Source organism: Epinephelus moara, chromosome 12, assembly GCF_006386435.1.
Source record: "Epinephelus moara isolate mb chromosome 12, YSFRI_EMoa_1.0, whole genome shotgun sequence".
NCBI classification, from domain to species: Eukaryota; Metazoa; Chordata; class Actinopteri; order Perciformes; family Serranidae; genus Epinephelus; species Epinephelus moara.
The window spans coordinates 19,915,491-19,935,686 of NC_065517.1; the positions used below are offsets into that span (position 1 = coordinate 19,915,491).

A 20,196-nucleotide genomic window follows, 5' to 3' on the forward strand; every position below is an offset into this window, starting at 1 on the left:
TCGTGACAGCACAATGTTTAAGGTCCTAAGATGTATGACTGATTGGCAGTAGGTAGTAATTAGTTTTCTTCAAAATTGCCGAACTGTAATTTAATGGCTTATCGTTATCTGAAAAAATTAAGCCACACAGTGTCCATCTCTCAACTTTGGTGGGGAAAATGAGCTCAAAATACACAAGCTATCTACAGAAATATTCATCAACCAACATAAAAAACATTAGCTAGTAAACAAAGCAACAAAACGAGAAGATGGCGATCCTATTTTTCTTCTGTAGTGATTAGACAGAGGCATCATCTTTTGGTGACCAATAACAAGTAAAAGGAGCAACCATGGACTCACCTCCTCATTCTAACCTTCCTATGTAATCAATTTACCGTTTATCTATTTATTTTAGTTATTTGACAGTAATCAGTATCTAGTTCCTAAAATGTTGAGGCAGAGGGTACTTGCTGTAGCTCTGGTTGAGGGTGAGAGGCTGTCAGTAAATAGTTTGTTGGGCACAGGGAAACAGAGATCTGTGTGGGTACATGAGACCATAAAAAAGAGGATGGGTCATGGGGAGTACCACCAGCTGGTCCAGGAGCTTCGCCTCGATGATGGCTGTTCCAGGCATATTTTAGGATTACTCGGGGGCAGTTTGTCAACCTGCTTTCTATTATCGAGCCATATAGCTCAGGGTATCCAGCAGCCACTACCACCATTGTTAACCAACTATAAACTTGTTGTCATGACCACCACAGAAGGCCCGCCGCCTCTCAAATTATCCGATTGGACAATGAAAAAAAAGGATGACGTGAGACATTTTTCCACCTTGGGTTGAAGGTTCTCCGGCAAAGACGCCAGGCGCTTAGAGCACAGAAACACAAGGCGCATTGCCTTGCCGTGTTCATTCTCATTAACAACAATGACAAAAAGGCACCTCCTTCTGCTTAAACTCTTTCTGTGTGATTAGGGCTTAATTGGGCATAATACGAACAAGCGAGCAAGCGACCATTATATTGTCTCAGTGTTTCTTAATAAAGATGTCCTAACCTGCTCCATATGTCAGCAAACAGGTGTCGCTTGTTTATAAACCCCTCCCCCTATTTTGGCAGCGATTTGCACACCTCTAATTAATTCAAGAGCAACGGCGAGCCTAGACTCCCTCAGGATTCAATAAGCTTGCTGTATCTCATTGTATCATCATTTCTGTCTGGACCATACCGGAGTCCAAACTCAACCTGAAGCCAAATATTATTTTTAAAAATTTGTTTGAGCCTCGGCTTGGCCCAGCCCAGCCTGGCGCGGCCCGGCTCCGGTCAGTTATCCACACTCTAATGTGCACGCCAGTAGAAGGGGGACGAAGTAAGTTAACAATGACATTGGTGAATATGGGGGCTGCATATGGTGCGTTTATTGCCCAATTTTTACTTTCAGTTTTCACCTTATATTTATATATAATATTCACAATAAATACTGAAATTACTAGCTTGTTTTCCAATAAAATACGATGATCTTTGTTTAGACTGTCTTTCCTTCAGCTTGATCACCAACTAGACAGACAGACAGACACAAACACTGGATGTAGGTCAAATGCTGACTCCCTGTCTGCCTCCACCACCCCGTCTTTCACCCCATCTTTTCTCTCTCTCTGAGCATTTCTCTCTTTCTTCTCGTGATGTGGGAAGCAGTGTCACATTGCGGCAATTAGAATAGGGAGAAAGCTACCAAGTGTGTGTGTGTGTGTGTGTGTGTGTGTTTTTGTGTGTGTGTGTGTGTGTGAGTGTGTGTGAGTGTGAGTGTGTGTTTGTGAGAAAGTGTATTTCAGGGTAACCTTATAGCAGTCATTCAAACCCCCTACAAAGAGTCAATGTTACCTGTATTCCCACCGAGGACGGGGTTGTGTGTGAGTGTGTGTGTGTGTGTGTGTGTGTGTGTGTGTAAGAGAGCTCTCAGCAGTAGCTTGTAATATGGTGACAGCTTTGGGACAGCTAGGCAGCTCCAGCAGCTAAACATAGATGAACACAGCTAACTAATGCAGTGTGTGTGTGTGTGTGTGTGTGTGTGTGTGTGTGTAAGAGAGCTCTCAGCAGTAGCTTGTAATATGGTGACAGCTTTGGGACAGCTAGGCAGCTCCAGCAGCTAAACATAGATGAACACAGCTAACTAATGCAGTGTGTGTGTGTGTGTGTGTGTGTGTGTGTGCGTGTGTGTGTGTGTGTGTGTGTAGGGTTGCAGTGTCATATTCTATGTTTTGATCAGAGTTGGATCAGACAGGGGATTTTTTTGCCTCTAAAGCTCAACACAGCACCAACAAATAAACACACCAATAACTGTCCTGCAAGAAATCACACAGCTAGTAAATAAATGTTTATCTCACATCCGTGACATTTAACGTCAGGTGGGTGAGTTTACGGTGAGTTCATGTCATGAACACATCATATTATCAGCCTTCAGACTTTATTTTAATTGGTTAGATTCTCTTTTCAAACTGAGTTTTTATTTATCTTTAATTCTTTATTTTCCACTGCAGCCTGGTTTGGCAATTTTGATCTTAAAATATAATCTCAAACTCGCAGAGTGTCTACAAGTTTCGTCAGGTTACATCTGAGACCTTGTTAATGCAACTAAGAACGGAGCAAATGAAATGTTATCTTACTGGATGAAGACGGCATACCCCAATAAATAGATGAAAAAGCAGGATCTCTAACGCAGAATTTGCTTGGTAATAAAGTATTATGACTACACAGTTAAGATATTTTAAGTCCAGTCATATTCCTTAGAGGACAGATTGAAATTTAAGTCCAGCTGCTCTTCTCTTTTTGAAGTCAAAACTGATGTCAAGTGATTTTAGAATTTAATTCAGTTTTAAAAAATCATCTTTGAAGAGTCTCCTTTAGCCTTCCAGGCTCACAGTTGGAGTGTTAATATAAGGCAAGGCAGTTTTATTTATAGAGCACATTTCATTACAAAGAAACCAAATGTGCTTTGCATAAAAAATAGGGCATAAAAAGACATTAAGTATTTGCCATGTCATGGCATAACAATGAAAATAGAAACATACTTCATACCCATAATACCTCAACATTACACAGTGTATGTGTTTGATTGACAGCTGAGCTTGCAGGGAAAAGACACAACATCAATAAACTTAGGTCTACAGGTCAAAGACACACAGGTTTTGTGGTACTGAAGAATAAAGAATACTTCTCTGTTTGCACAATGTAGTGTGACATATATCCGTTTTATGAACTTCATGTCTGTTAACTTCCTGTAATTTCTACAGTAACGTTACCTTTGCCTCCGACCTTAGTGATCGCTTTAATCGGTAGCAACAGCTGATCGTTGGCAATCAGCTGTTGCTACCGATTAAAGCAGCACTGAATGACCGTCTCCATGAGTTGCTCTCGTCCCACCACCCTGTGTGTGGTTAGCACAGGCTAACACAGCAACAGCAGCTGACATTCAACAACAAGCTGTTAAATGATCCCAACAATCTCACACCACGACAACGAAACGACTCGACTCTACCCTTAAACCCGTTAAAAACCATTGGGTAACGTTAGCCGTGTGATGCTAACAGTTAGGCCCATCACTGTATGTGTCTGACTCTTTCCCAGCCCCATAGAGCTCGGAGTCCCGCAACAGCATGAGAGACAGAGAGGACAAGTAGGGGCTGAAGGAACAGATATGCTGCTCTAAGTGAGATTTTACCTGTTTTAAATAGTCAAATTTTTCGGTAAAGTTGGGGTGAGGTGATTCGACATAATTGCAAGGTCATGCAGAATGCAAACCCAACATCTCAACATCCTGGAGGCACTGTAAAATGTACAAAGCTAAGTGAAAAATGAAGTAACTAACTTAAAAATGAAACATAAATGACCACTTTGCAGTTTATGCCTCCACAAAGTCGGAGTTACTGTTTACAATCATGTCTGTAAAAACATGGATGTTTCAGCACAGTCTCAAGGTGAGCACCAAAGATTAGTGTCACCAATTCAGTATCTGACCAAATGTTTCCCCTTCTGTTCCTGAGATATGACATTGAATAATGGCCAGAAAAGTGTTTTTGCCGAACATTATGTCACAGTTAAGCTGAGCTTTGACCTTTTGGATATATCAAGTCATCATCATCTTATCCTATTAGACATTTGCATGAAATTTTGTCATAATTTGTGTATGACTTCTTGAGTTAAATTTAAAATAATTCCCTCAAGAAGTTCTTGCAACATCGCATTCACAAAAATGAGATGGACGCAAGGTCACAGTGACATTGACCTTCAAGCACCAAAATCCAATCAGTTCATCCTTGACTTAAAATGGACGTTTTAGCCAAATTTGGAGCTATCCCCTGACGGTGTTTTTGAGATATTACGTTCACAAGAATCATATGGAAAGACATACAGACAATCCAAAAACATAACGCCTCTGGCCACTGCTGTCACGGAGGTATAATAACACTGATCACTAAGGTCTGAGGCGAAGGTGACGTTACTGTAGAGCTGACAGGAAGTAAACAGACGTGTAGTTCAGATACATGTCACACTACATTGTGCAAGTAGAGTATTATTAACTCATGACAGAATAGTGACATCACTACTTACGCCAATAGTTGTACACAAAGAAGTTCTCTGTCTTCATAGAAAGAAAACAGCATACTGTACCAACATGCCAGCTGATTCATGCACAGACGTCATGGAACACAAAAAAAGAATCAAATATTAATTTCTCTCTTTGATTTACTTCAAAAGGAGAGCACAAAGCAGATCGGCATGCTCCAACTTAAACACTTTAAAGTCCAACCAAACTTTTTTCTAAAGCGTGAAACAATCAGTGACTCATTTAGCCCCAGATGAAGTCTGTTATCTGTACTTTGTTTTTGCACTGATGAATAATTCTGTGAGTCTAAAATAAACTACTGACTGAGTCTGCTCATCTCTATATCACACAGATAGAAGAGTTGAGACTGCAGAGGAGTGGAGGCCAATTATTCACAAGTCATAACAGCGACAAAACTGTGTTGATCTTCAGATATGACAGGTGTCTCCTATTTACATCTCACAGGTGAATTAAATCCTTAGAACGGCACAAATTAATATTCATTTCCACGTAGTTCTCAACCATTTTACTGGAGCAATCTTACATATTTGTCAGAAAATAGTCCTGCCATGCCAGGGACTGGCTTTTTGCACATATCCGAGCAGATCAGCCAAATGAGCACTTAAAATGTTTATTTTAATGCTCAATCAATCCATTTAAGCCCTGTGTCCAGTATGGTTGGGTTGCCCACAACCAAATGGACTGTGAAGAATCCATTTTGTCTCAGCGTGATTTGGACACGCAGTGACAGCGGTTTTACTGAACAGCTGGTGTTTACAGGCCATTCACATGGAAGTGTGTTAAAATTTCTCTGGCCTGATAAACTGGCATCAAACCCCGATTCCAGTTAGAGCTCCAGCTAATTATGACAGAATCTGAACACAAAAGCACAAAAGATGGATCAAAAACAAAGCGCAAAACATTCAGAATGAGACACAAAAGATTTACAGACAATGACAGGAAAAAAATCTTTTCTGTTTCGGGATTGAGACATAAACAAACATACAGACACACAGGTGGATACGCCGTCAGAGCAGCAGACGTGGTATGCAGACTCGTTAAAATTTACTGTCACTTCAAGAGAAAATGTGTTAACATCTCACTGGACTAATAAAGTAGCTTTTGGCCCAGTTCTAAATAGTGTGAATCATCCAGCATCCCTGACTGCCAAGCTGAGTGCAGGCAAACAAGCAGGAGATATTCACTGGAGCCACACAGCCATCTCATCGCACCATCATTCTGCTTTTCAACCGAGCTGCCACTAAAAACAATTTGGGGAGATGCTGCGGTGTTTTGAATGGCAGTCTCTTGACAGCTCTGCAGCAAACACAATAGAGTATAGTTCAATATCAAGCCAAATTGCAGGAAAAATAATATGAAATATATATATATATATATATATATATATATATATATATATATATAAAAACAGACAAATTATTGCTTTTCACATTGGCTTAAACAGCGGAGAGGCTGCAGTGGAGTGCAGCAAATACCAACGACAGCCTCTGAATAAAACTGAGGAGCGTCCCGGTGTGTAACGGCCAATTGAAATCTATTCTCTTTTAGTCTGCCTCTCTGTCTGAACTGCCAAAAACACGGTTACACACACACAAATGCAACAAATGCGCACACAAACAAGCTTGCTCACAAACTTGGTCGTAATTTAGCCTTAAGCTTTTTAAATAGGCTTTAGTCTGCACAAAACACCAGATGCTGCAGTCTCTCCCATATTCTTGCTTTGGCCTGGGCTACTGTCAAACGAACACCAACAAAGTTTCATTGGGCAAAGCAGATGTTTCATTTACCTTCTCTCTGTTATGAATAAAGATATTCTTCCTTGCATTAAAAGCTCTGGCCACATATTGTTCTCATGTTCCACATTATTATGTAGAGTAAAGAAAAGCCAGGTCTTATCCAAGTTCAAGGTGTGTTACCCATGGCAACTTACAATAGGAACATTACACAAATGTCTCATGTAAGATGCATAAGCCATTTTCATCCAATCATAATGTTATAAAGTTATAGCTATGATAGGTGAAGGTTTGTAATGACTGAGTTCAAGTACCTGTGGACTCCAGGCTCAAGCATCTGCCTTACTAAGGTGTCCTTGAGCTGGAAATTGACTGCAGACGGTGGTTTATTAGACTGTGATGATTTTAAGTTGCAGTATTCACTGATCTGGGTATTTAGATAAGTGTAAATAAACAGTACAGTGCTGTCATTGGTCTGTGTATTGATCCTTGTGTGTTCAGGTCAAATGTTGAAACTAGGCGGTGCTGATCAAATAAAAATCAAGATTCTGTAACTGTATTGTCTATTTCTTGCCTAAAATGTTTGCAGAAACATATTTCAGTGCACTGTTTGGCTGTAATACGAGGATTTGTGAACAGGAAGTGGGCACCATACTGTTTCCTGTATTAGTAAAAATGGAGGCTGGAAAAAACAGAGATTTAACAATAAAACTAGACAGTGCTGATCTGTGTTGCCTTTTTTTTTTTAGGGCTGCCCACAGCTAAGAATTTTCCTAGTTGACCCATAGTTGTATTTTTGGAAAGGGCAACACAACGGTTTGAGTTCAAGGTCTGAGAAAGTAGTCAACGAATGATAGGCAAATGTTTGCCTGCAGAGTTTACATATCACCTTGGGTTCGTCCTTCACCTTCTCAAAATGATCCCACACTTTGGATTTCCTGCCCGACATGTTATTAACTAGCCTGTGTAATAACCACAGGTACCAGCCCTGGAAATTAGGGGCCGTACATAAGCTGCGTCTTTAAACACCTGGAAGACCTGAGGTCTGGCGCTGGACGCTACTCTTGTGCCTTTTTTGTGCCAGCTTTAAAGAGCGCCACAGCAGGTTGCATCTGAGGTTGCTAAGCAACTTTAAAAGCATCATATATCTATCTTCTTCCAGGTGCTGTTTATAAGTGTGTAGGCCTATCGCCCATGGGACAGATCTCTGGGTAGCCCTGCACTAACATGAGCAACTTTTCTGTATTTATCAGACTGAATATTTCCAGAAGAAGGGAAAGATTGGTTTGTAACCTGACTCCTGTCTGACTGCTGACCGTGGTCTCTACCTGTGTCTGTCCTTTCAAATTAAATTCCCACATGGTCCAGTCATATAGGTTTTGATTTATTTTGACAAGTGCGGCTCCTAATAGAGTTTGGTGTTTGTTTGTTTCTTTCGTTTTGACTAAGCGACCAATAAAATCTTGCTGGTCAACTAATGTTTGGTCTACTATTAGGGGTCTGGTGTGGCACAGTGCATTATGGTAGTTGTAGGTTTTCTGCCTTTAGAGCAAAATCAAATGCCAAAGCCCTTTTTCTCTGTTTTCTCTGGTCATATAGCACCAGTTTCAAAAGTATATATCTTTCTACTGCATAGACAGTCTAGTTTGATGGAAAGGCCATCTTTCCAGCAGTGAAATACTTCTTACAATGAAGGAAAGATGCAAGGAAAGACAGGGCAGTGCTGACAAAAAAAGATGATAAAAAACAGCTGTGTTTTTCAATGCTGAAGCCATCTGAATGAGACAAAAAGTCTGATAACATTTTTAGACAAGCAACACCAGAAGCACCTTGTTGCCTCAAAGCTCCAAGTATTGCCTTATCTGTAACCTCGAGAGTAATATTGATCAAGAGGAGTGATTACAATGCATGTCTGGCTCATAAGCAATGCAAGTAAGCTTATTTCTAAGTTTGAGAGTCTGAGTTTTCCCTGTTGTTCCATAGGATCTGATGCTCTGAGCCAAGATTAAGACAAGAGCAGAATAACACAATAATGTAAAAAGTCACATTCAACTTAACAGCAACGAAGGCAGGAGAAAGGAGATTTACCCTGTAGGAGAAACAAAGTATGGTATAAGTCTCACAAATATCATATAACAGAAAACAGCTGTTAAACAGGACATCTCAACTCCATTCATTACTTTTCCCTATATGTCTTTTCTTGTGGTTTCTCCAAAGAGTCCGGGCCTAATTTATAAAACAGTGCACAGGATCCATACTAAAAGTGTATGTGTGCACAAAAGCCAGACATGGCTTGCCCCAAAAAATAATCAGATTTATAAAGCCATGCCCACGCACACCTGCAGGCGATGTTCCCTTTCTAAATCCCCGTCCACCTGGAATTGTCCATGGTTCAGCCTCATATCCTGCCCTCTATACTCCCACATCCAACCATAAACGGCCAATCCAAAGCTCATCGTGAATGCTGATGTATGACAATGAATCATTCCGGTGAATTATAGCAACAATCCGAGTATAACTACATGTTTACAGCAATCAGACTGATGGCTTCACACCTTGTCACACTGATTGCGACAGTCAGTGGTATGCCCATCCTTGGGTATCATTTGAAAATGGAAGTATGACAGGTGAACAGTTTATTTATTGAAGTTTTGTTATGGTGAACTTGGCCTGCATTACAATTCATAATGAGGATATGGAGTGAAATGATTTGTGTGAGAGCTGTCACTGGTTTTATTTCTAGACTTAGCTAATTTACACAATCCATATGTGCAGGTGGTGGAGATGTGCCAGAGGAGGTGACTGGAGAAGGCAGAGTTTGTGGCAGCCACCACGCTATCTCCAGTAACTCTGAACTCTAAACTATATGAAAACTAAAAGTGTGCTTGGCGATATATGCAGTGTATTAGACGATACTGAAACTACTGACACGCTGTTCTAAAATTCTTAAATGCTATTTGATGTTATATTGGATTTCTACGACCAATGATGATAATTTCATTCGTCGTTTGTTTTTAGAGATCCCAACTTAAGCTTGGGAAGTGGTGTAAGACTCCTTCAGGCCCCATTTTGTGCGTACACAACAGTTATAAAGGAGAACCCTGTTAACACTCACTATCATCATTTTTCAATGCCCTGTGTTGTTGTATGTTTTCAAAGTGTCCCGCTTCTCTGCTCTTGACACTATCCCCGCCACTGACGAGATTTTCCATCATTTATGATTGAACTCTTCCCCGTCATTGACGAGATATTTCTGCAATCCGTGTTTTACTGTTTTGAGATAAGGGGCGCTGTTACACATCTTGTAAAATAGAACAGCACTGCTGTGTCCAAAAACAAATGAAGTAGAAGATGTTTCGGTCTTAGACACCAACAATTTCTGTTTTGATCAACATTCTGAGTCCGATTTGGACGAAGAAGAAAACAATTTTGGTGGGACGAAACATGATCTCCATGGCGGTGACAGTAACACACGGACCAGACGACCACAGAGGAGAGGAAGGCAACAGAACACTGAACTATCACTCCAATCCAATCCACTTTATTTATATAGCACATTTTACAAATCACAGGGATTACCAATGTGCTGTACAGAACAAAATAAGTGCACAGAAATAGCTGAAACACAGAAACACAGAAACAAAGAAACACAAGCGTCTAGTCAACAGCCAGAAAAGACTGGGCAAAAGACCACAAAACTCTCAGTTTGAATTAAAAGCCAAGGTGTAAAGGTGGGTTTTTAGATGAGATTTAAAAGATTCGAGGGTGGGGGCCAATCTGACATGGGATGGAGGTGCATACCACAATTTAGGTGCTGCAACTGAAAAAGCACATTCACCTCTGGTTTTCAATTTTGTCATAGGCACCTCAAGTTGCAGCTGGTCAGAGGAGCGCAGTGACCTTAGGGGAGTCTTAACATGAATAATGTCACAAAGGTACTGAGGTGCCACACCATGAATCGATTTGAAAGCGAACAATAAGATTTTGAAATCAATTCTGAGGCGAACAGGGAGCCAGTGGAGAGAGGCCAGAATCAGAGTGATATGGTCATACTTGTGGGTTCCGCAAGTATGAACGTGGCAACGTGTTCCGCTATACCTCAAAAAGAATATTATCTTCGTTTTTATTCTTTTCATCTATAAAATTCAAACTGACATAAGGAAATGAGAAAAAAGAAAAAATGTAAATGTGAAATTGGTTTTGTACTTAAAAATGTACTTATGAAAATGCACAAATTCAAGTGCTGATAAAAGAGAAATGGAAAAAGATAGAATAAAATGTTTTTTGTGTTTAAAAGCAGATGGTCTCTTCTTTAGTTTAATGTATGTACTGTTTACATATTCATAGAAACAATTATTCTGTGGGCCTTGAGAGACTAGTGAATATGATCAAAAATGCTGGCGATGGCTGGCAACTTAAAAATAACACTCTAGTGGGTAAAGTCTTAAGAAGCTTTCTCTAAACATAAATGCACTTTTTTAGTCCCTTTCTGGCTTCATGGACTACTTTTGATCACTGATTCAAGTTTTTTAGCTTAAACAGTTTAAGCACACAGTGCACCTAAAAAAAAAAAATCATTTAAAACTGCATGTGTGTGCAACAAGTACTTGGTGAACTCAAGGTAGTAATTGTGCATGTGGCATGTGCATTTATACTAGTCTTTGTGTGTATTTGTGTGTGCCTGTATGTGTGTACGTTGAGGTATTTAAGGGCTGTGGAAAATGACAGCACTTTGACTGACAGCCACTTTCAGGACCTCGATCACTCTGCCAAGTTCTCCTCCCGCCCCCCAGAGAGCGGAGCCCGTGCATGATTTGACCACCTCGTACAAACTGTCCATCAGTCAAACTGGCCACTGCATTTCAATAATAACTGCAATTTAACCGACTCCTGTCTGAAGCTGGCGAAAGATTGTTGCCATGGCGAGGCAAATTTAACCCTTTGTGGTAACACACTCCCAATATATTTAATTTCTTAATCTATATGCATACTAATGCCTCAGCCTAGGGCTACGTGAGACTCAACAAAATGGAGATGCATGGCCAGAAAACTTTTAGTTTGATGTGCATTAATGGAAGTATAACAGCAATAATGACAAAAATAAAAAGAGTGATCATTTGAAATTTAAATTCAACCTTAAAAAGACCCAAAATTTAGGATCTAAACTCTCATGAAGTCAGAGATACTTTTCAACCCTCAACAGGTCTCCGCAGAGGACTTTTACTTTGATTGTCAAATAAGAAGCAAAATTACAATTCAAGACTTCATCTAAAAATGATAAATAACATATACATACTTAAACTCTCTCTCTCACACACACACACACAAACACACACACACACAGCCCACACACACAGACGCTCAGCTCCCACTCTTTCTCATTATTTAGTCTTTCCATCCAGAGAGGCTCGACAATAACAAGAGAGGAAATGAGAGTGGTGATGTCACAGGCGATAACCACACACACACACACACACACACATAAGCCCACTGTCATTTTCTGAGTGAGATGAGTGAGGTCGCAGGGGAAATTCAGCGCACTGGAGGGTAAATAGGTTTCCGTTGGACTGATCGACACTCACACATATGTACACACACGAGACACCGGCAGAAGAATGCACATGTTCGCACAAACACAGACACGCACAGCAGCCATTAATGGCCGTCAGCATACAGTCGATGACTGCAAATCAGGCGAGGGGTCAGTCTACTGTTACTTAAATCAATATAAAATTGACTGAAGTAATAAACTGAGAGTTACGTGATGAAACAAAGATCGTTTTCAGTCTTCTGTGATGAAGTTAATTGCAAAGGTTGTCTCCTGTCCAAACATTCAAAAATATATTAAGTATTCCAACTATTTTTTTTTTTCCATTATTTATTTATTTTGACATGATAATAATTAACTGTGTGGAAAAAACAAAGCCCAGTGTGTTCACGTTGTGCCACTCTGCACCATCCACACAACCCTTCCACACTTCATGAATGGGTTACCTTGTATTTTAAAGTTCATAAGATACACCTAAATTCACAAATATTTTCAAAGACATTCCTCTTATCTTATGTCACATGAAAAAAGTCCAGGTAAATTAATTTGTTTCTTAAAACATTAATTCCTGCAATTTCTGAAAACGTGAAAGAAACTGTGAACTCAAGTGTACAGAACTTGTGGAGTTAGATGGTTAAACTATTTTTTAATTTCTGTGCCAGTATTTTTGGGTGGGCCTGAAATCATGGCATGAGATTACACTTGACCCATCCTTATCATAACCCCCCCTACAATGTAAGCCCCGTTTCCACTACTTTCGGTATGGTACCTTTGGAACTGAAAGTAAACCTTCAGACATGGTACCTAGACCCTAGTGTTTCCACTGCAAACAGTACTCTTAAATGTGGGCGGGGTTATTGTCACTCACTGCTCCGTCCAGCACTCACTGTATTTCCTCATTATCGCCGGCAAAGATGGAAGTCTGCACCTCGTTTATCGTCCACAGAACGGGGTTACACACCAACATTTTCAGAACAAAATAAAACAAGGTTGCAGTGAGAGGAAGATCGTGATGGGATATTTAAAAATAGAGGGTTTGTGCATTTAGTCCCTCTCAGGCAAGCTCAGGGGTTTAGTGTTGCTAGAGCCCACAGGAACAGCGCTCGACATCGCTTTTTTTTTTTTTTCTCAGAGTGAGGATGAGGATATATGCCGTTCACATAACCCAATCGAAATGAATATAGAAACGCTTGAAGATCCACTCATTACTGAAAGTGTATGTCATAAAAAAACTAAAGTAATGGTCAAAGTTGTCACAGTGAAATTTAAGGTGTGCTGATGGATTCATGTCATCAACAATTATTACGAGTTTAATGTTCCGCCTTAAAAGTCGCCGGCAGTCGACCCAGTGAATCAAGTTTTTTTTTCTCAGACTCCAGCTGCTGTGAAAGGCAGCAAAACATCCTTTCATTTTATAGCTACAGTTTACTAATAAAACTCTCACAGTATGAACAGAGGTTACATGAGCCTCAAAACCAGCCACAGCTCAGCCCTGAGCAGAGTGACCGTCCTCTATTGACCAATCAATGGGCTGCAGTGTTCACAGCTCCACCTTTTAGCACCAGATCTGTGTGCTAGGTACCCCAACAGAGGGAGGACCAAAAATGGGGACGGTATGGAAAGGTTCCATTGGTACCATCCACAACTTTTCACAGTGGAAACGAGAAAAAAACACACTGAAATGAACTGAACCGTACTGCTCCGTGGAATCAGGACTATAGCCGCCACTACCAACGTCCTACACCAACCACAAGAAGCACCACCAAGACTTGCAAAAAGAGCATAATTTAGCACAAATTTAGAAGAGCTGACAGAGAGCCAACTGGAAAAGTCCGCGCCTACGTCACACTCATTATGAGAGCCAATCCTCAAAACACAAACTGACCCTCAAGGTGCCACACACAAAGAGAAGGGAAGAGAAGGTGGAAGTTGAATTATCATGTGCAATGTTTCTGTAAGTTATTAATAACTTAATCAGAAATGTCCTTTGTCACTTTGTCATTAACTGCCTTATCCCGTTGCTGTGATACGTCGATGACACTGCCCTATTGGACAGGAAAGACTGGCTTTCAGCTGACACGTCGCCAGTGATTTCAGAGCAGAGAACACTGCTTATTTTTTCACAACGTTGAGAGCTAATTTTATATCCTTCTTTATTTTCTTCAGGACATTTTTCTTTTGCGTGACAAATCCAGAAACCGTATTTATTTTTGCTTCACCCAGATTTTTACGATTACTCCTTTATAGTAAGATGGAAAGCTTTTCCACTGAAATAATGACACATAATACAATGCTACGAACACGTCAAACACGACCATTATTTGAAGATGACTGTTAGAGCTCCGACGGCCCGGTAGGTGGTCATTGAGAAAAAGTACACCAGTATTAAAAAGCTTTTAAAGAACCTGCTTGTGACAAATGGAACAGAGGAGGATTTTTTTTCATACTCACACTCATTATCCAGCTGTCAGCATTTATAATCATATTTTTTTCATTCAATTTTCTGCACATCTCTATGTTAGTCTGACTGTGGATGTGAGCGAGAATAGTGTGTGTGGTGTGTGTGTACATGTCAGTCTCAAGCTCCACACACTAATATCAAGGTCAGAAGTGAGTGAGTGAGAAAGTGTGTAACCAGGCAGATGCATTCATTGGCCATAGCACTCCGGTGACAGGTGTGAAAACGTATGTGTGTGTGTGTGTGTGTGTGTGTGTGTGCCTGTTTGTGAGACTGTTTGGAGTGTATATATATTCTGCAGCCACACCACTGCGGTGAAAGGTGTGATTGATGGGCCTGAAGACATTAACATGTCAAGATGGCTGCTCCTCAACTTCCTGTCCGGAGATATAATTATATTCTACGCATGTGATGGTTGGAATAAATAAATAAATAAAGCCTCACATCAGTTGTGCCTCTTACTATTTTTCTGTTCTCTCTTTCTGCCTCTAAATTAAATTCCGCACCATATGAATAATAGGAGACTCACCTGAAATATGCAATATTCACTCATTACATTAGTATTCGGACCTCAAAGACGGATTCCAAAGCTTTGTTTTTGCCTAATAATAATGTTTGGTCTTGTTTTGTTTACTCTAACATCATAAAGAAATATTTCATTCTGTGTCTTGTAAGAATATTTAAGATGTGACCTAAGAAGCATCGGCGCACTCAGCACTCAGCATGTTTTATGTTGAGAGGCTCTTGCCTGGGTGGAAGAGAAGAGTTCGGCCTTGTCGATGCTCCCGAGTAACACAAACTTGGTCTGACTCTCGTCTGGTAAAGCGATGATACAAGGATATAAATTATGTGGAGCTGATAGTGTACATAGCTGAAATGATTGCTCTATAAGTGCACTAAGTCGACCTGTGGTGTAGGTCTCTACGTAGACACACCGTAGCCTGAGGCGCACCTTCCCAGAAATGTAACTACATGTCACGGCAACACATACCTTATGTTTATTTTTGTAAATGAAACATTTCCTTCAGTGGAAACAAAGCTTTTGTTTAATTTAATTTCACAGGTAAGAAAATACATTTATATAAATTCTGAAGAAGTTAAAGCCTCCACAAAAATTCATTCCAAGTCTGGTGTGTGATTTATCCTGGCTTCATATGAGTAGAGAAAAAGTCCACTAGCTGCTAGGCTAATATATGCAATGGGAAAATGTCATAGGCTTATGCTAATAACATTAGCATGTGGTATAACGTGTCTAGTACAAGACAGTTGTTTTGTCAGTTATCCTCATGAGTTATAATGGAGCCAAATTTTGTAACGTTACCTCTGTTAAATGTTACTGTTGTTGAAAATCTCCTCCTTTGACAGACTATGTTACAAGCTAATAGATAGGCAAGATATCTACATGAAAATACAGGGCCATTATACTACTGTAACCTGATGCACTTATGAGTTGCACCCTTTCTTATAATCTGAGGTGTTAATCAGTGTATATGATACACAATTTGATATTAAAAATTGTACCATGTAGATTATGTATGCTGTGTGTATATATTTTTGTATGTACACACGCATCCACATATTTATGTATCTAATGCTCTGTCTCAGTTGTTTTCCCTCTGTCCTGTCTTGTTGTAGTTTGCTGTGGTTTTTCAACCTGTGGTGTATTTTATTGTTTGTATGTTGTTGTTTTTTTATTGTTGTTGTTTGTTTGTTTTGCTTGTTATTGGTTTGTTTGAAAAATCAATAAAAAAGAAAATTATATATATATATTTTTTACTGTTGTTCCTTTAAATTAAAAAAAGGGGGGAACATCCTCTAGCCACTAGGCTAACTGATGCAATGTAAAATGTCATAGGCTTATGCTTATAATGTTAGCATGTTTTATTTGAGTGGAAAACGTGTCTAGGAAAAGACTAACATTTTGTCTGTGAGCCTTGTGAGTTATAATGGAGCTGTATTTTGTACTTTTGTTGAATATTGTTGATATAAGCCATGTTTTATGTGTTTAAGGTGTGTTAGTGGAATCACTTTGTCAGCTCTCCACAATGTAGACAGATAGTGAGAGACAGTTTCGATGTTAAACCGCTGGCTTCATGTTTTAGGTAATATGTGTTAATATGGGCAGCGGCAACGGTGGTGTGGTGGTTAGCACTGTGGCCTCACAGCAATAGGGTTCCTGGTTCGATCCCAGGTGAGGGAGCCCTTCTGTGCCGAGTCTGCATGTTCTCCCTGTGTCAGCGTGGGTTTTCTCTGGGTACTCCAGCTTCCTCCCACAGTCCGAAGACATGCATAGTTAATTGGTGACTCTAAATTGTCCGTAGGTGTGAATGGCTGTCTGTCTCTATGTGTCAGCCCTGTGACAGTCTGGTGACCTGTCCAGGGTGTACCCTGCCTCTCGCCCAATGTCAGCTGGGATAGGCTCCAGCCCCCCCCGCGACCCTCAAGAGGATAAGTGGTTAGAAAATGGATGGATGAATTAATATGTTCATTTTGTGACAAGGACAGCCTATAAAATGGTGTTAGGCTATAAAAATGGACTGTATTATAGCACTCTTATCTAATTATATACTCTTTTACACTCTTATCTCGAAGTTTTTTATGACATATAATTCACACTGTGACTTTGTGACCTGTACATTGTTCTGTTTCTTATTTTTATTTTCTCTGTATGTCTCTTCCATTGTCCCTCGTCGCTGTTCCATCATCATTTTTCCCCAGATCCATTTTCTATCTCTCTACTTTTTTGATAAATTTAAAGCATCTCTGCAGTGCATTGTGAACAGACAGAAAAGACGGGAGAGTGACAAAGATCTTGACCCAGATTCAATCTCACATCGCTCTAACAGCAGTATCAGTATGAGCTTTAGTCCACTGAGACCACAAAAATGTACTCTAAATTGGCAAAACCGCCGAAATGTGAATGGCACATTCTGCTTGAGTATATTCATTAAAATGAGACGTGCAAGTGGTTATTGCTAATTTGTGTTACTTCAGGCTTTTGTTTTCATTGTTTCATTTTTGTCTGGAATATTGGGCTTTTTATTATTAATTTCAAATTAATTTGTTTTAGCCTTAAAAGCAATTTTTCATAAGCTTTTCTTAATGAACCGAGGGCTTCTCATAGACTAAAGTCTCTCACCCTCATTAGTTTTATTCTCCAGACATCTATATAATTATACTCTGGCGGTGTAATCTGTTTAATCACACGTCTAAACTAAACTAGATGTCCTAAATCATCCCATGCCAGTACACAGCCCCTCAATCACCCAGATTCCTGCCAAGCCGTCCAAATCAAAAATGGAAACCCAATTATTTAAAGAGTGACAAGCATGCTTTTGAAATGATTGATAGCAAAGTTGGTTTAACTAATTCCAGCCCTGCTTAGATAATAGTGGGTAGCTTAATTTCTTTAAGATGACAAACCAAAGGCGCATCCTCTAAATGATTTACTAACTGCTCTGATTGCTTATACAATGAAATTGACAACACACAGCCTGGTGAGTCCATGTTATCTAAGAAGACAGTGGTTATGGGGGCAACATCCTGGCAGAAAAGCAACATGGTGGCATTAAGTGTTATGGCTCATTCATACTTTATGTTGGCATAGTGTATCCAATAGATGGCTCTAGAGCGCAGAGACAAGAGTTTCTGACAACAACCAGGTTGAGGTTGTGATAATGTAGACTATCTTTGGAGCCAGCGTTGTACACGACAATTGTCTGTGAGACAATTAAATCATCACGATATGTCGACAGGGAATTATTTTCACTATATTACAAATTTGTTCCATTCCACCATTTTTAAAATGTCTATATGTGTGTGTGCTACGGTTGTGTTTCGCTTGAACTGTGCTACACTGCCCCCACAATTTCAGGCGGTGCTGCTCCATTTTGTCCGTATCTGTAAGCTCTCAGAATGCACACAGACAGAAGGATCTGTCCATGCTCATATACCCAGCAGGAACTTCCAGGGCTGTAAAATGAAGTGGAAGTTCCAAAAATTGCAGTTCTTTGAGTAACCATTTGAGGCTGGCTCCAGAGGCCAGTATACCCCATAGACCCCCATGTTAAAATGCCCAACTTTACAGCAGAAATAAACATGTTTACAGCCTGGTGCAAAAACAGTTTTGGTCTCTTTAGCTTATTTCCCTCTTCAAGGCAACTGTGCGAGTGGTGAAATTTTATATCCTTCCACCATTATTAAGAGTGGGCTGAATATGTCATCATATGTCCTCAAAAGCTTTTTTTGTCAACACTTCAAAATGTCCATATGAAGTAAAATAAATGTGTTTTTTTCTGTTTATAAATGTGTTGCTGTGAGCATCTTCAGGTTCTGTGTCACCACAAAAGTCCTTACATATTCAGCCTGTGTCAAAGTTTTGGGGAGTTTCTTGTCTCCTTAGCTTGGGCTGAGTCTACAACCTTTCGATGCAGTCCAAGCAACCCAATATATGTTTTCCTGATAGCGCTTTAGCAACTTCATGCTTTTGATGCCGTTAAACAAACCTTAACAAACAGAAAAGGTTTGCAGCTTGACTTATCGCAGACAATAGAGGCTGTGGTCAGGTTTGATTCATGGCGGTTACACTGGATTCCAGTAATGACGAGTCACTATTAAAATCCAACATAAATCCAAGCCGACCACAGCTGGCATTCTGTGTGAAGAAGGAGCCAACTTTCAATACTACAGGGAGTGAAGGGCTGAAACTCACAAGTATTAGTTTAAGGTTGGAGTAAGCCTCGGGGGAATACATGTGGAAATCAATACAATATCCTCACAAGGATAGTATTACAGGTTTGTGTGTGTGTGTGTGTGTGTGTGTGTGTCTACCTGTTTTAAGTCCAGAGTGATCGTCACATAGTGGTACTCCATTCCATTCTTGATAGAGGGACTTTGCCACCAACGGTTGGTCCCGTCTATGGCATATTCAATGGGATGTCGCTCTGTACACACACACACACACACACACACACACAAAAGAGAGGGAAATATTAGTTTTTTTTATTCATTTTTATTCTATTTTTAAATATCTGAAAATCATGTTAGTTGTGAGTCCAGCATTGTCCAAGGGGAAAATGCTCCTCTTCACTCTTTTTTTTTTTTTCAAATAAAATCTGCCATTTCAACCATTGAAGGCCAGATATCAAAAGCACATTTTTCTACCTTGTAAAAGAAAAAATAATAGATTTCCTTTCCATTGCAGATTATTTTATTTCACTCCTGAATGAAAAAAAAATAAAGGAGTCACCCTATTTGCAGAATCTCGTCCTGGCCGCTGTTACTATTCCTCACAATAGCTTTAATGGAACAGGAGGAAAATACATTATTAGCGTATTATGTAGCAAAGGTCACTCTGCAGAACTTTTATGTATGCTGCGTGTACGGGATTGTTTGGGTGTTTACATGTGTGTGCGAGAGTATTTTTAAGTGAGGACGTGTGGTTTCAGGTTGACTTGCGGCTGTCAATCACCAGGCTACTTATGTGTGACATTTCTGTTTAAAAACCATGGCAACTATCCCTCGCAAAATGAAGGAGCTATATATCCTGTGGTAAAAGTCCTTTCTCTCCTCTCTTCTAACAGTATCCTCCCTCTCACATCATTTTTTAGTCATAATTCAACATTTCTGGAAATAGTCTTTCCTTTTGAGGGTTTGATTAAAGCACATATACACTCCAATAAATTTGAGCCGGGGACAGGAGACCGTTAGCTTAGCATAGCATCATGACTGAAAACAGATACTACTGTTAGTATACAACATATGCATGTATTTGTAAATTTTTTGTGTGTGTTATAATGTTTGATTCGTGTAAGGTGAAAATTTCACTTTCACAAGAATGAGACGGACTAGGTCACAGT

At 39.9% G+C, this 20,196-nt stretch overlaps 1 protein-coding gene across 5 annotated transcripts in view; it reads right to left on the minus strand.

Annotated features, from left to right (window-relative positions):
- lama2 (laminin, alpha 2) overlaps positions 1-20,196 on the minus strand; it is a 322,377-nt gene that overhangs the window by 234,958 nt on the left and 67,223 nt on the right. For all 5 annotated transcript variants that reach the window (XM_050057581.1, XM_050057580.1, XM_050057578.1 and 2 more), the window contains exon 3: positions 19,169-19,281. In XM_050057581.1, the coding sequence (XP_049913538.1) occupies positions 19,169-19,281 (113 nt within the window). The remainder of the gene's footprint in view (positions 1-19,168; positions 19,282-20,196) is intronic.